General features: G+C 37.4%; 2 protein-coding genes across 4 annotated transcripts; one reads left to right on the forward strand and one right to left on the reverse strand.

Annotated features, from left to right (window-relative positions):
* Nucleotides 1-143: 143 nt before the first annotated feature.
* lrrc47 (leucine rich repeat containing 47) lies at nt 144-8,400 on the forward strand. The gene is made up of 7 exons (XM_058390611.1): nt 144-764; nt 1,843-2,313; nt 2,459-2,575; nt 3,448-3,563; nt 4,557-4,659; nt 5,085-5,174; nt 7,170-8,400. Exons 1-7 carry the CDS (start codon nt 189-191, stop codon nt 7,389-7,391), a joined length of 1,695 nt encoding a protein of 564 aa, XP_058246594.1. The 5' UTR covers nt 144-188; the 3' UTR covers nt 7,392-8,400.
* A 2,984-nt stretch (nt 8,401-11,384) lies between these two features.
* smim1 (small integral membrane protein 1) lies at nt 11,385-15,682 on the reverse strand. Of its 3 annotated transcripts, none has more exons than XM_058390615.1 (3): nt 15,517-15,682; nt 14,903-15,028; nt 11,385-11,558 (listed from the first exon to the last, which is right to left on the reverse strand). In XM_058390615.1, exons 2-3 carry the CDS (start codon nt 14,992-14,994, stop codon nt 11,435-11,437), a joined length of 216 nt encoding a protein of 71 aa, XP_058246598.1. In that variant the 5' UTR covers nt 14,995-15,028; nt 15,517-15,682; the 3' UTR covers nt 11,385-11,434. The 3 variants fall into 3 exon arrangements, with proteins under 3 accessions (XP_058246598.1, XP_058246599.1, XP_058246597.1); XM_058390616.1 differs by lacking the exon at nt 15,517-15,682 and adding an exon at nt 15,140-15,211; XM_058390614.1 differs by lacking the exon at nt 15,517-15,682 and having other exon boundaries at nt 14,903-15,133.
* Nucleotides 15,683-16,297: the final 615 nt, after the last annotated feature.

Genomic DNA, 16,297 nt, shown 5'->3' on the forward strand with positions numbered 1-16,297 from the left:
AGTCTTACATCTTTATGTTTTATATATATTTACATATATTAATATTTATTGGTGAAGATAACATTTTATGGGTGTTCTGTAGGTGTTACTACTTTACAACAATAAAGTTTTAAATAAATCGTAAATCCACCCCAACTCCCCCGGAAAGAATTGTCTTAGTCTTTCCGGTGTGGCGTTTGTTTGGCACTATGGCGGCAGAGAATTTGGCTGTTTGGACAGAAATCGAAAAGGCTGAAAAAGAAAACAGACGAGAGTTGGTTCTTCACGGCGCTGCAGTCGATGAGAAAATAAAGACAAGCGGCGGGATCCACCTGAGGCTTTATACCCTGAACCTTCTCAACTACCTAGAAATCAGTCAGTGTCCGAGTCTGCGCGAGCTCCATGAAAACATTAGAAACCTGTCTCACCTGCAGAGCCTCATCCTCTGCAGGAACAAGATCTCAGCAGTGCCTAAAAGTATCGGAGAGCTGAAATCGCTGAAAGTCCTGGACTTGTCAGTGAACGAGCTGCAGGCTTTACCAGAGGAGATCTGTTCACTCAGCGAGCTGACCACGCTGAATGTGAGCTGTAACAGCATCGCGGCGCTTCCGGACGGGTTAAGCCGCTGCACCAAGCTGTCCAGCATCAACGTGGGGAAGAACGCGCTGGTTTGTCTTCCTGAAGACCTGTGCTCCTCCAAACTGGAGCTGCTTAATACCGTCATCGCGTCTGAAAACAGCATCGAGCAATTAAGCACTGACATCCACAACCTACTGGCGCTTAAGGTCTGCTTCTCCACAATATTCACTTAAATTCTAGCGTCTTTAATTATACTCATGATAATTCACTAAAATAACAAACAATTATAGAGCAGCTTTAAAGAACTCTGGATGTAGACTTAGATACCCTTTGAGTAAATCAGAGGTTACTCAATAACAGTTCTTTCTTTCTTTCTTTCTTTCTTTCTTTCTTTCTTTCTTTCTTTCTTATTCATTCATTCATTCATTCTGTTTATTCATTTATTCAGTCACATGTTTTCTTGGATCTTTCTTTCTTTCTTTCTTATAAATTTGTTCTGTTTATTCATTTATTCAGTCAGTCACATGTTTTCTTGGATCAACCTTCTTTCTTTTCTTACTTTATTTCCTTTATCTTTCTTTCTTTCTTTCTTTCTTTCTTTCTTTCTTTCTTTCAATTTATTCATTTATTCAGACAATCAATCAGTCACGTGTTTACTTGGATCAACCTTTGTTTCTTTTCATGAAATAATTTGTGGACTTGAAATAAAGTGGACTTTCCTTTTTTTTAATTTATTCATTCTTTCATTTATTCCCTCCTTTTTCCTTTTCTTCTTTCCTTATGTCACTGCCTTCTCTCTCTCTCTCTCTCTCTCTCTCCCCTCACTCACTCAATTTATTCAATCAGCCAGTCACGTGTTTATTGGATGAACCTTCTTTTTCATTTATTTTGTCTTTCATTCATTCCTTACTGTTTCCTTTCTTCTTTCCTTATGTCACTGCCTTCTTTCTTTCTTTCTTTCTTTCTTTCTTTCTTTCTTTCTTTCTTTTTCTTTCTTTCTTTCTTTCTTTCTTTCTTTCTTTCTTTCTTTCTTTCTTTCGTTTTTTCTGATATATATGCCAGACTGCTGTTTGCACCTGTGTGTATGTATATATATATATATATATATATATATATATATATATATATATATATATATATATATATATATATATATATATATATATGTGTGTGTATTGTTTTGATACCCCACTCCAGTCCAGAGAAAATGTTTTAATGTTTAATTTAGTCTTATAATAATGAGCCTGATACACTTACAGTACTTTAACCAATTTCTTTTTTAAGGTGTTGGACCTTTCCAACAACAAGCTCAGCGAAATCCCATTTGAGCTGGCTGACTGCCCCAAGCTGAAGGACATCAACTTCAAAGGCAACAAGCTGAAGGACAAGCGGCTGGAGAAGATGGTGAATGGCTGCCAGACTAAGTCGGTGCTGGACTACCTGAGAGTCGGGGGTCGAGGGAAAGGAAAGGGCAAGCAGCTCGATGCAGATGGTGCTGAGCAGAGTGACAGGAATCGTAATGTCTCTAAAAAGAAGAATGCTGCTAAACAGAGGGATAAAAAGGGGGAAGAGGATGCAATGGATGAGTTGAAAAAAATGGTTGTTAAAATCCTTCATATATCTGATTCCCCCTCTGCCATGACGGTGAAAGTCTCCACTCAGGTGAAGGACGTGCGGCCGTATATCGTGTGCTGCATCGTTAAAGGCATGAATCTGAAACCAGGAAATGCACTCAAGAGATTCTTGGCAGCTCAGGTAATGAAATATTGCAAAGATAACCAACATGGCTCAGCCTCAATATGGTTAAATGAAAGAAGTGTTTGCTGACATTATTTGTTTTGCACTGATGTCTCAGCTTTGTTTTTATCTTTAAAACAAAAACCTCTTTTGTTCTCTTTAGACCAAACTTCATGATGACATTTGTGGCAAAAGGACAACAGCTACTATTGCAACTCATGACCTGAGCTCACTGAAAGGCCCTCTACAGTATGATGCCAGACCTCCTGATGTTCTGAGGGTATGAATGGAGAAAGATTTTGATTTCGGAGTGACATGTTAAACATCTCCACCACCTTAAACATCAGAATATGAATTTAGGGAATTTTAAATGTAGTAGTAGTAGTTATCCCACCAGTCCGGTTCCAGAAATGTATAGAATTGATCCCACAGCATACTGTAGCTTGTCTTATGGTTTGTCCCAACCCAACACCTTACTTAAGACACTAGTGCTATGAAGGGTCATTTCCCCTACCTACCTTTACATTTTGTACCTGAATCTATGAAACAGACCTTTGCCCCTGAGTTACAATCCAATCACAATCACCACACACTGCATACATGAGAGCCAGCTGGGAAGATGCATGTATATTTTATGCAATCTGCTATGTAAAGCTTTTTTTTATGAATGGTGTGGGGTCTAGTTTCTTATCCACAAGTTCATTAGTGTTGTGGTTTGGGGCTTTAATAATACATGAACTGTGCTTTCGAAATGGTCACTTTTGTTTGAGTGGAACATCTTTTCATCAACCCTTTTTGTGACGCGCATCAATAGTAAAGGCTCTGTTGTACTTCTTTATACTGCACAGTGTAGAGCATTTTAATACCACAATAGAATAGCACTCTTTTACCCTCTGTGTTGAGTGATACTCAGCATTTTAAATGCATAGCCTTACATTTAAGTTGGAGTGATCTAAAAGACCTGGGCATGTGCCACAACTGCTACTTCTACAACACACGCTCCTGCAAAGCACAATCCTACTACTGTATAATGATTTTCCACACAACACCTTTTTGCTTGTCATTGTTCTCTAAAATTTTGTTCTCTCTCTCTCTCTCTCTCTCTCTCTCTCTCTCTCTCTCTCTCTCTGTATATGTATATTGGGAATGTAGATAGTTCCTCTGGGTCGTAAGGAGATGAAGGCCGGTGACCTGCTAAAGATGCTCCAGCAAGAAGCAGATGAACAAAGGAAACAGAAAAAGAGGCAGAATGTGTCAGGCCTTCACAAGTGAGTTACTAAATACCCAAGTGTGCATCCAAATTTGTGTTATGTGGATGCATTCAATCCAGTACATACTGCTCTCCTGTTTATACTGTACGTTTGCCATGGTGGCAACTTTTTAGTGACATCATAATAACCACATAAAAACCACAATATTTTCTACACTTAAAAACAGCTGACATGCTGCCTTCAACCATTTCTGATTCTGACAGCATTTCCATGCCAGTCCCTTTGCCTTACAGCATGGAACAGTGTCCATTGGTTTAATCCTGCAGAATCTTGGCAGAAGCAACAGAGCATCCGGGTATTTCTTACCTACTGGTTTATGAATGCTGAAAATTCAGACACACTACACCTGTCATGCTGCTTTTCGCCTACAATATATTCGGGTAGTAGGATATACAAACACAGCTAATGTGTCTTTTGTATATGACTGATTCAGCAGATACAATATTGAATCTTTTTCTTTGCCAAAATGAATCCAAGTTGCGGTGAATTTTAAAACTCATCTCCTGTTCACCACGTAACAGGTTTTAGTCCTTTGACGTCATAGGCTAAGTTTTATGTCGTAATTTTATGATTTAGTTTCCATTTGTAGAAATTCAAAGAAAACAATTTTTAATTAAATGTTGAATTTCTAAATATTTTGGCACTTGACTTTGTGTTGTTTGTTTATAAATTGAAACGTAATCGAATGATATATATATCACGTATGTAACAAGCGTTGAAATTGCACAGAAACATGGGCAAAGAGGGCTAAAGTTAGTAGGGCAAAATTATTTTTATGTTTTAAGGTCCAGACAGAAGAATGAAGGTAACATCTAACAATGTTAAGTATTATTTAGCTGTTTTGGACTTTTGGATAACCAAAATATTTCTCATTTTTCAGCAGATTGTGTAGATTTCCAAGGCCGCTCTAGCTTTTGATTGAAGGTGACGTGATTTGTACTTAATTCATACATTTGGAGTCAAAGAGTTGATTCTCATTCGCTCTCTCAGGTACCTTCAACTGTTGGACGGGAAAGATCATTACCCTTGCCTGGTTGATACTGATGGTCATGTGATCTCATTCCCTCCAATCACAAACAGTGAGAGGACAAAGGTAAGCTGCTGTAATTCTGTAATTACAGCTAGGATATTGCAGGGCATATGAGCAAACCGCAGTTATATAATGCTATTGTGTTGAAGTGTGTTGTAAAAAAGTCTTAATTACAAGTGTTACCGGTATAGATTACTTATCTTTTTAATGACTTCCTAAATCGATGTCTTTATGTTCCTTTCACACAACAAATGATTTATGCTTCAGTATAGATTCCAACACTAACTGCAGTCTTGTTTAATCTTAATGAATATTTTTGCACAGTCACACCATTACTGTGTAATTCATTTACCTTGTATGAGTTCATATAAGAAAGCAGTGATCTAGCTAAAATGTCATGCACTGTACATTATACAGCCTCAGTCACAAGAACAGGCTTTTCTTTCCCAATAATTTACCTCTTCTCCTCTTATTTTCTTTCTGTCTAGATAAAAAAGACCACACGTGAGCTTTTCCTAGAGGTCACAAGCTCTACAAGTTTACAAACCTGTAAGGACGTCATGGACGTGCTCATTATAGTAAGAATCACATAGAATCACATAAAGTTTGCATTTGTGAGCATTGATGTATAATGATGCTACAGGATGCACCACTTAGGACTGTAGTTTATGCAACATGGTGAACTTTAGATTTTTTGTTTTGTATCCTGTATATATTTTGTTCAAACAGTACTGACGTGCAGTAGGTAGTGATTGCTTAATATTTTCTAAGGTCACATGTTTTATTCGGATCCAACTAGCCTAGCCTTTTCACCTAAATTTATGTATTTTACCTTTATTTCATCAGGAAAATTCTATTAATGATCTTCATGGGATGGATACATGGCCAAGCAGCTGCATATATTTGCAGGATTGCATATGAAATTGTTTTTATATTTTATACTGGGTCTTTTAAACAATAATTTTGAAAAGTGTAAAAGTTTGCATCCCCATGGCGTCTCAGTGGGGGAAAAACAAAACTGATTTGCCAATCATATTCATAATTTGGGGATTGGCAGAAATTCTGCGGCAATTCAAAACATAAGAAAAACTATTTTCAAAAATGTTTTGCCACCAAGGTGACATTGCTTATAGCCTACACATAGACTAATTTTCAGCAGAGCTATTTTACATACATGTAAGTATTTTACCCCCAAGAAAAATCCCAGTGATGATCTTTATTGCGAATACACATGACCAAGCTGCTGCATATTTGTAGTTCTGACCATATTTGGACTTAGAAACATGAAATTGTTTTTATGTCATTTTTATACAGTTCATAAAATTCTTTTTAATTTATTTTTATAGTGTTTGGGGCACATTGGGGCTGACCTAATAGTGTGTAATCCTGCATGTTTTTCATGATAATTGTTAAGAACATTTGTGTGTTTCAAGATAAGAGCCTGGATTATAATGTCCTGACATTAAAAAAGCTGGTTTATTTCCCATTTCTATGGATAATAACATTGGCTGGCATGTGTCATTACAGTGACATCTTTCAGGTAATTAGTCATAATGGATCAGTTTATGGCTCTTTTCACAGCCAAGCCTTAAGTTCTTATATTCTAGTGGAAGCAGTGAGCTCATAGCAGCAACACGTTCAGGCACATACACAGGAAGTCAGTCATACACACATCTATAAACACACAAACAAGGTAACCATGTCTGGGGATCATACTATATGGTTCAAAGGGTGTGGTCACATGTACAGGTGCACACTTGCCAGATGTGGTTCAGTATTTATTTGTTCAGTCTTATTTTTTTTTCTCTTTTGCAAAATTAGACAAAACCTTTCTGAAGCATAATCTGATGATTTGTATAAGGGTATATTCTCATACTGTTTCTTGACTTCGAAACCTGATGTCCTGGTCATCTTGTTCTTTCTTTTAATACTTTCTTTTAAGTGAAAAGTGTTTGTCTGAAAGGGAGGAACTCAGTATTTGGCCTGAGTAGTGGCTGTGAGATTTCTACTCTGATAGAAACAGAACCGTTCGTCTGACATTGATGCATTAGCTCATTCCTACTGAATATTTAACATCCGGCAAAATGTGATCTCGACTTTCTGAATAATGAACGTTTCACTGTATAGTCTAGCAGATAGATAGATAGATAGATAGATAGATAGATAGATAGATAGATAGATAGATAGATAGATAGATAGATGTTACAAATATACATCCATACAAGCGCTTACAAAACAAAAATACAGTGAAGTCCACAGGATTTATTTCATTGTGTTCTTCTATGTAACAGAAATAAGCCTTTGGAAATGTAGACCCTTTTTTGTGCAATATATCTAATGCAAAAATGTACATGGCTTATATGAAAATAAGGGGAAAAGATCTGTTTATTTCTTTTGTCTTTGCCTACATATCCATTATGTTGCCTGAATAATTAATTCCCGAATGGATCAGTAATTTATAATTGAGTTAATAAAGATTCTGTGACTTTTGTGGCACTCAGTAATTTCTGGTTTCCATCAAACCGGTTCAAGACATCTCCTTTTTCTAACTCTGCTTTCTCTTTGTCTTTAAGAAAATGGCGGAGCTGAATAAGTTTACCTCTGACAATAGAGAGGATCCCTGTTCAGATGACGAGGCGGACTCCGCCTCTAACCCAGCGACAGACGGCTTGGCCTCAGCTGAGCTGAGCGTGGTGCAGGTGAAGGTGGTGGATGAGGAGGGTAATCTGAAGGTCTTGTACCCATCCAAAACTGACCTGACCTCTGACGTCAGGCATCTGACCATCATCCGGTAACCAGCTTCAACAGACAACCCGTGAAAGCTGTGTTAAACTAGTAGCTGTGTGTAAAAGACCAGCATCCATAGGTATACTGTAAACTTTCATACTCAGTTTTTAAACAGTAGTTATTGTCCGGTGCAAAAGTTTGTATTCACATGGTTTCTGGGTGGATGCTCAGTTTTATAATTTGTTGATCAGTAACATAATTCCAATGGCGCATATTCTGCAAAAAAAACAATAGTACAAAAACAAAAAGAAAAATGAATATTTTCACCATGAGAACAGTTCATTGGCACGGTATTGCTGGCTCACAGCTTCAGCTTCCCGTATTTGATCCGGTGCTCAGGTTACTGGCTGTGGGTAGAGTGTCTGAGCATGTTCTCTTCTCTAGTTTTCACCCACCTCTCAAAAACATACATGTCTGTGGATTGGCTAAAAGAAACAGAACGTGTGCTCTGTGATGGACTGATGTCCCTCACCAGTGTTACTGGGACCCACTACAATCCCAGAGCAACAAAAAGAGCTAACTGAAAGTGTGTGAGTTTTGCCCTGAGCCTCCCTGTCTCTAGATATGATCTAAATGACACGTGACATGGTTAAAACAGATGTCTAAAAGAATGTGTAGGGGGTCAAATGTTAATAGAGAATCTAAAAAAATGTTACTAGAGGATCTAAAAGCTAATCGAGTTAATAGATAATATCTGTAACAGGTCCTAATTATTTCTAAGAATCTATGAAACCCAACAGACTAAATAGCTCCCTTAAATCTTTACCTTTTTTTAAAATTCATAATTTTGGTAACTTTTGCACTTGACTGTAATTATTAGTAAAGTTTTCTGTTAAAAACTGTACAATATCTTTCAGTTTTTTACTCATTTGTACTTAATTTCATTTTCTTTTTTTAAACAGTTTATTCATTGCCATTCAATCTGGCCATTACAAATAGAATAAAGCAACAGCTACTAGTATGAGGAAAAAATATTCAACTAAGCACTTATCACTAAATAAATAAACTTCAAATCTATTGCTGTTTGTTTCCTGGTTTTTCTTTTATGGTTTTAACTTTTTCTGAATGCAAGCATATTAAACAGAATCACAGGTCACTTTTCAGGTGAGTATAGAGATTGTCTTTACATAATTCCTGTTACAAAAACCTCACTAAGCCACACAGAGACTGAAAGGCTAGTTAACAACCTTCTAATTATTTTCCTTCTTTATAAAATTACACATCAAAATCTTTGTTTAAATGAGAGGAGGATCACTGAGGATCACGGCTCAGGTTTGGTTGGTGATTCATGGCTCACTGTGAAAGCACCGGATAAGGTTACAGATCAAATGACTGGCAGCGGACTAGATACATGAAGCTGATAGGGCAAGAGATTATAAAACGTGAGAAGGGAGCTCCAGACAAGACTTTGGCTCGCATCATGCCACGCAACACATGAAACAACCTGACTATCTAAAGATATACATTATATTTATAAACAAGCTATGAGGACCATTCAAGCAGCTAATCATCTAATAAGGAAGCAAGCCTGGGACAGAAAGACAAGATGGACTTGGAACGGACCTGATGAAGATCTAGAAGTCCAGGCGGGTCGTTTTAAACAGCTTGACTCTGCGAAGGAAGGCAGCCACTCTGCATACCGGTTTGCACCTGTAACATTGAATGGTTCTTCTCAAATACAGGAGAAACAAAGCAGCAAAGCTCAAGATTTCATCCTGAAACCTCGACAGGTCGTGTTGCAAAACACACAGGAAGATGAAACTAAAGAAGACGATGTGAACGCGCTCGTCACAAGCAACTCGCTTCCTCCGATATGTGGTTTGAGAGTAGGTACGGTACGTGGAGCAAAAAGTTGCATATCGAGTCAGCATGCTTTAGAAACGGGAAAGAAAGCGGGCGTATCATCTAACGGTGCGAGAAGCGTCAGGACATTAATATGTAGGCAAAAGGAGCGAGCTCAGTTAACCAGCACAGTGGACATGATCTGCAGAAGTCTGGCTCCGTTCAGGGTGACTGAGTGCACTCAGGATTCACAGAGTCCTCTTCTACGGCGAGAGGAGAAGAAGAGGGCATGGATGAAACCTTCAGCTATGACACCTACCCCTTCCAGGGGGCATCTAGGTTTGGATAAGAAGAACCTGAGCTCTAATGACAGTGGAGTGATAACAAAAAGGATTAAGGACTCAGTGAGCGCGTGCGACACCAAACGACACTCACAGCATCTCTCGGACTCGGCCATTGAGACGGAATCTCATAGCTCGCACATGAAGAGAGAAGAGGAGAGGAACCAAGGGATGGAGGATGAAGAGGAGGTGTATTATACCACTAAGATGATTGCGGAATGGATAAGCAGAGTAAATGCAAGTCTCTTCTCCCCATTCAAGGATGAGTTGGATAAAACACATCTCAAGGAGGAAGATGTGGACACTATTAAAATTATCTATGGTCAAGACTAAAGGCAGCTTTGGTATTAGCTTCGCAGTAACAAAAGGTATCAGATCTCAGTCTTCACTGAAGGACCTTTCAGTGCAGGACAGACAACGCCACTAGGCTTTTTCTTCAACCGTCTAAATTTTGGTGAACCTGTGCACTGGAGTCTCAGATTATTATTCTTGGTTGACTGGATTGAAGCCTATTGTGGTCTTGTAGTCCATCCACCTCATTGTTTTCTGTTACGCAATCTGAGATGCCTTGATGCTTTTCTGCTAATCACAGGTGTAAAGAGTGGATATTTGAGTTACTGTAGACTTCTCATTACACTGAAATAGTCTGGTCATTTTGCTCTTACCTCTGTCTTATCGACATGGCTGTTTTCCTTCTGCAGAGCCACCGCTCAGTGGATGCCTCTTTGTTTTTGTTTTTCACACCATTCTGTGTAAACTCTAGAGACTGCTGTGCATGAAAATCTCAGGCGATCAGCAGTTTCTAAAATACTAGGCACCAGCAGCCATGCCACGGTTAGTCACCAAGATCACATTTATCTTCAGTTTGAAGTTTGATGTGGACATTAGCTGAGTCTTAAATCTATATGGTTTTCATTGAGCTTTTGCCACATCATTAAATGAGCATGTCTACAGATATTCCTAATAAAGTGCTTGATGAGCATGTTGTCATTTATAATACTGCACTCATACATGTACATTCATGTAGTGAGCAGTATTTTCATGAACGAAATGTTATTTAAAGCATTTTATTTTAATAATAAATGAAGTTAAAAAAAGGCTTTTTAAACGAGAAAATGTTTATTTAATAATGATGGAAGGAGGAGTCAATGTCAGAGCTGTTTAAAGGTCAAATAAAGCTCTAAAGCTGTTATGCCATGTAGAAATTCCTTCTCAGTAATGTGACAAACTACTCTTCTTTCTCAGTTACTTTAAAATAGATGAAGGAAAAAAGAGGCAGGTAAGGAAATCACTGCAATAATAGCAGACAAACTTATTTCTTGCACAACATTAAAATATAACTATAAACAGGTCTATTATGTAACAAGTCTAATCTCATATATAAACTATAACAAATCTATGATGTTTAGTAATAAAATTGAATCCATTTGCAAGGTATAAACAAGATAAAATACCCCAGAATGTGCTTTTATAGGAGAATAATTAACTCCAGTGACATAATGCTTGCTCTGTTTTACGTCACTGAGTCACTGATTATCTCAGTATAACTGCATGCTGATTCCTGTTTACTTTCTTACTTTCTCACTCATTTAACATATATGAGCTTTTATTAAGGTGGATTATTCTCTATTCTTCTTAAGTCTAAGGAAAATTTATGTAAGAAACTGGTCAATCTGTGTGAAATGTTTTAATAGCATTTAAAATGGACATAAAGCGTACATTGTACAAATTCCAGTGGAGCAAAATAAAACCACACGTGATAAAAGCATTCTCTTTAACATGTTCATAACACTGGTAAAAAGTGGAACTTCAAGTAAAATTTGTTTCATACACTGTGAACGAATGAACGCATAAATGACTTGACAGTGAATCAGTTAATTTATTCATCGTACGCTGCAGGCCACAACAGCGAAATGTCTTGGACAGTGTCAGCATTTATGGACGTAGTATCCAGTGACGTAGCCGAGAATGTACATGGAAGCCATTACAGCCAGCGAGCCTGCCACTCTCACAACCACACCCAGCTGTCCAGTGCACAGTTTATTATAGATCCTAAACCATATGACACACAATCAACAAGAACGGGTCAAACACATGCATGACACTAGACATTACACATATAATATTTATGACTTGATCATGTTTTATAGTAACAATTAGATTATACATCATAACTGTCTGATTAGTCTCTGTAATCTATCTACCAGTTGGTTTCTGCATGTTAAATAAATATATAATATATATGTATTTTAAAAATAGACAATAAATAATATATCTAAAATAAATAAGATACACTATATTGCCAAACGTTTTGGGACACCGCTCCAAATCATTGAATTCAGGTGTTGTTTTTCAGGGGTTGGGCTTGGCCCCTTAGTTCCAGTAAAAGTAACTCTTAATGATTTGTCGGAACAGTTTGGGGATGACCCCTTCCTGTTCCAACATGACTGTGCACCAGTGCCCAAAGCAAGGTCCAAAAAGACCATAAAGAGTTTGGTGTGGAGGAACTTGACTGGCCTGCACAGAGTCCTGACCTCAACCCGATAGAACACCTTTGGGATGAATTAGAGTGGAGACTGGAGATGTTTGCCTTTACATGCACATGAATGTAATATGGAGTTGTTCCACCCTTTGCAGCTATAACAGCTCCAACACTTCCGGGAAGGCTTTCCACAAGGTTTAGGAGTGTGTTTATGGGAATTTTTGAGCATTTTTGAGAAGCGCATTTGTGAGGTCACACACTGATGTTGGACGAGAAGGCCTGGCTCACGGTCTACGCTCTAATTCATCCCAAAGGTATTCTATCGGGTTGAGGTCAAGATTCTGTGCAGGCCAGTCAAGTTCCTCCACACCAAACTGGTTCATCCATGTCTTTATGGATCTTTATGGACCTGAATTCAGTGATTTGGAGGGGTGTCCAAAAACGTTTGGCAATATAGTGTATATCATAAATAATATACAATGCATTAAAATATATTAAAATTCTTCTTAAATAACTGTTCTGTTGATGTATAGCCAGCTCCAAAATTATTGACACTTTAAATATGTGGTAAAAATGTATAGACTGATGCCTTTGTGGTTAATTAGATTAATCTCCCTACAACTTTCACTGAGGTAAATTGTATACATATGTGTGTGTTCAGATAATGGTTTATTATCAGCACTTCTAGAAATTCTTATGAATGAAACGAAACTGAAGCATGTGTCCATTTATATTTTTCTAAATTCTCCTGAGGGTTTACGAATTCTCAAGCAGTCATCCATGACCTCCTACATCACTGGGGTGACACAAAAGCCATTTCCTTAGTCACTCATCAACAGTGGGAGGATTAGAGAATACATAAATAAACTCAGATTTGGCATTTTTAGCTTCGTAAAGCAGCAGGCTAATAATTAACAAGTTTAAAACAACAGGAACTATATTACAGGTGCATGGAAGAAGACATAAGTGCACTCTGCTCTGTCCCATAGTGAGGAGGGTTACTAGAATTCTTTGAAAGGTGTGCCAGATGAAAGGCTTTCTTTGCAACAAAGCAGAGGCATAAGCACCTGGAGTTCACAAGATGCTACTGGAACTTTGAAACTGGTTATGTATTCCATGGTTCATTGAAAAAAAAAAAGCTTAACGTGGGTTTGGCCTAAAAAGAAAAAGCACAAAAGACTTAATCCTGCTGTTATGTATGGTGGAGGATTTGTGATGTTGTGAGGCTCTTTTTCATCTAAATATCCCAGGAACTCTGTTCGGATAAGTGGAATTAGCAGGATGATTAATTCATAATGCCATGCATCCTGCCAATATGTTAAAACTGGGTCATGGCTATATCTTCCAGCATAACAAAAATGATTCAATCACCACAGAATTAAGTTTTTAATCTGAAGTGGAGAGTCCTCAAAGGAGAATCTAGGACCCTGAAAGATCTGGAGAGATTCTGTATTGATGAGTGTCAGACTGCTTGCTCTGTATTTTTCAATCTCATCAAGCATTATTGGAAAAGACAGGCTGCAAGATTGGCCAAGACAGGCTGCAAGTCTTGCCATTAAGAGTGACATATGGGTTTGGGAAAATATAGATTTTTTAAGTTTTTCCTTTTGAATTAAATGGCTCACATTTTCTGTGTGGATTTGATCTAATTACCACAAAGACATTTTTATAATCCTTACTCATCTTTGCCAAGAAAGCAAATAATTTAATAGCTGACTGTACGTTGTTTGTTTTTTTTTATCTTGCTGACTCCTACACCCAACTATGAAGCAACAGATCCAGGCTGTTTGGGCTCTTATTCATCTTTCAGAGCTCAGGGGCTTTTTCGCTGGCATTTTTCCTCCTTGAAGTCAGCTGTCTTTGAAATTCAATGCAAAATGAAACTTGATTGTGGAAAATATAGTTGAGGAGCCAAAAAGTGCTCATTTTAAGGTCATTTCATATCAAATGTTGGACCAAACCAATCTGGAGAAATTTCAGCCCGAGATATTTTGGGCTAATAGATAGAATGCCGCTGTCACAGGCATCTCCACAAGACTTTATAATGTTTACCTCAAAGGGACAAGCAACTAACAGCTTGTGCCACATTTATCATGGAATGAATTTCCTGTTTACATAATTGCACTTTTTCGACCACATAGCACACAGTTACAGAAAGGAAAGGATTTATAATCACACTATTTGGTATCACCCAAATGAGGATGGGTTCCCTTTAAATTCTGGTTCCTCTCAAAGTTTCTTCCTAACATCCTGCCAGGGAGTTTTTCCTTTCCTCCATCGCCTCTGACTTGCTCATTCGGGATAAACTGACAAATTTATAAACTGAAAATTTATATCCTGAATTTAAATATGTCTGAAAAGCTAAAAGTGCTGTACAACTGAACTGAATTCATGGGAAGGGGAGATTAAAGTAAAAGCTGCTAAATGAACAGCTTGACAAGATGAAATAAGTGACTTAATTGTAAATAGATAATATGTTTGAGCTCTGAAACATTGTGCTATCCAGATTTCTTCGGTTGTCCGTCTGCGGTAATCCTTAGACATTTTACACAAAGACGTTTCATACAGAAGTGTTTCATTTTCAGAAAGGGTTCAAAGTACAATTCTTCACAAACCCTTAAAGATATATTTCTGTACATCCAAATTCATAGCTCATAGTTTAATATTTACCTAAAATGAATCCAACTTGAATTGTAACTTCATTGTAAATTCATTAAAAAAAAATTTCAGGATCAGTAAAACATAACACAACAACCTGGCAACATTAAGCCATTAAACCATGGCTTCTTTAAAAGGCTAGCTTGATCTAGCTTGTAATGACCTGCTTATATCATCCATAAAGTGTTACTGAATATGTGCTGTAGATTTTCATATATAAGGTTAAGCAATAGATGATGAATAAATAAATACTCACCCGTTCAGACTCGTCTGAGAAGCAGCTACGTTCATGTTAATGTTGTCCTCATTCCATCGGTTGTACTGTACAGTAGCTTCACCGGACTCCATCTCCTACCCACCTTTTGTGAGTGTGTAGAGACAACTGCAAAACAAACACACCATATAATGTCTGTTCATATTACTTTAACATAACATGCTTCCTGGTGTGGTGTTGCCTTCAACAATTGCGCATTGTGAATGAAGTTAAACACACTTATTGAGCAAGTCAAGACAGTCCCTCTGTCACTGGCTGAAGTCCAGGATTCAAGTAACTATTCAGCATGTTAGATCATGACTTACCTTATTTGTTGCATCTAGAATTATATATATATATATATATATATATATATATATATATATATATATATATATATATATATATATATATTGCAGCTTGCTTTTGTAAGATTTTCTTCCTTTAGGTCTCCAAAAATACACCAGCACTTATTAATTGTTAACTATAGGTGACCTTCAACTCAAGCAAACACAAATAACTGTTTCACAAACCTCATTGATGCATTGATTCAGCAGTTTGAGTAGTAAATATGTCAGAACCAACTAGTGTCTTATCTAAGTATGAGTTGTACTTACGGGAGTTCAGCGCACACAGCGTGGAAGATTTGCTCCTCACTTTCTGTCTTTATACCTTCTCTAAAAAGCAGCAGGTCTGGGAGTTCATTAAGTTAAACCTTTACTCACTGCCTGTCGTAAAGCGCACAGAGCCTCTGTGATTTCTGCTGCTCACTGATAATCAGGCCAAGATTCATGCTGTGCAATGTAAAGTATTTGCTGAGGCAGAGCTTTTAAAAGTGGCAGTTGGCTAAGCTACTGTGTCTTGGGGCATCTTGATAATATAATGAGGAGCTGTTCAAATCTAAGTGCAGTGTTTGCACCAGAGATATAATCCAGTTCTCCGTCTGTAGCTTAGTATTTATCGTAGCTTAGTAATTATTGCCTGTATTGTGTTGCCAGATAATAGGAACACTTACGTTGTATATACATATATCTTATATATTACAATATATCTTAGACCACAATTACAAAATGTTACAGGAGATCATTCATAACATTTGCAATAACGTACATAAGCTCATACAGGTGATCACACTGCCCTACTACAACTATTAACACTTTTTTCTAGACTCACAAGGTTCTTCATATTTATTATCTACTCCCTGTTTGCACATGTGCACTGTAATGTAAACATGGATCTAAACATGGTTAAATCCACGAATGTGTTTCATATCTGCACTGCTACTTTTAATTTAACTTAGTGTATTCTATATTCAAGGTTTCTCTTCATTCTACTTAGTTTTATATTATAAACATATATAATTTTACATTTTATAGTTTTGTTTGTGTTGTATCTTGT

This window comes from Hemibagrus wyckioides, linkage group LG05 (assembly GCF_019097595.1).
Source record: "Hemibagrus wyckioides isolate EC202008001 linkage group LG05, SWU_Hwy_1.0, whole genome shotgun sequence".
Taxonomy (NCBI): domain Eukaryota; kingdom Metazoa; phylum Chordata; class Actinopteri; order Siluriformes; family Bagridae; genus Hemibagrus; species Hemibagrus wyckioides.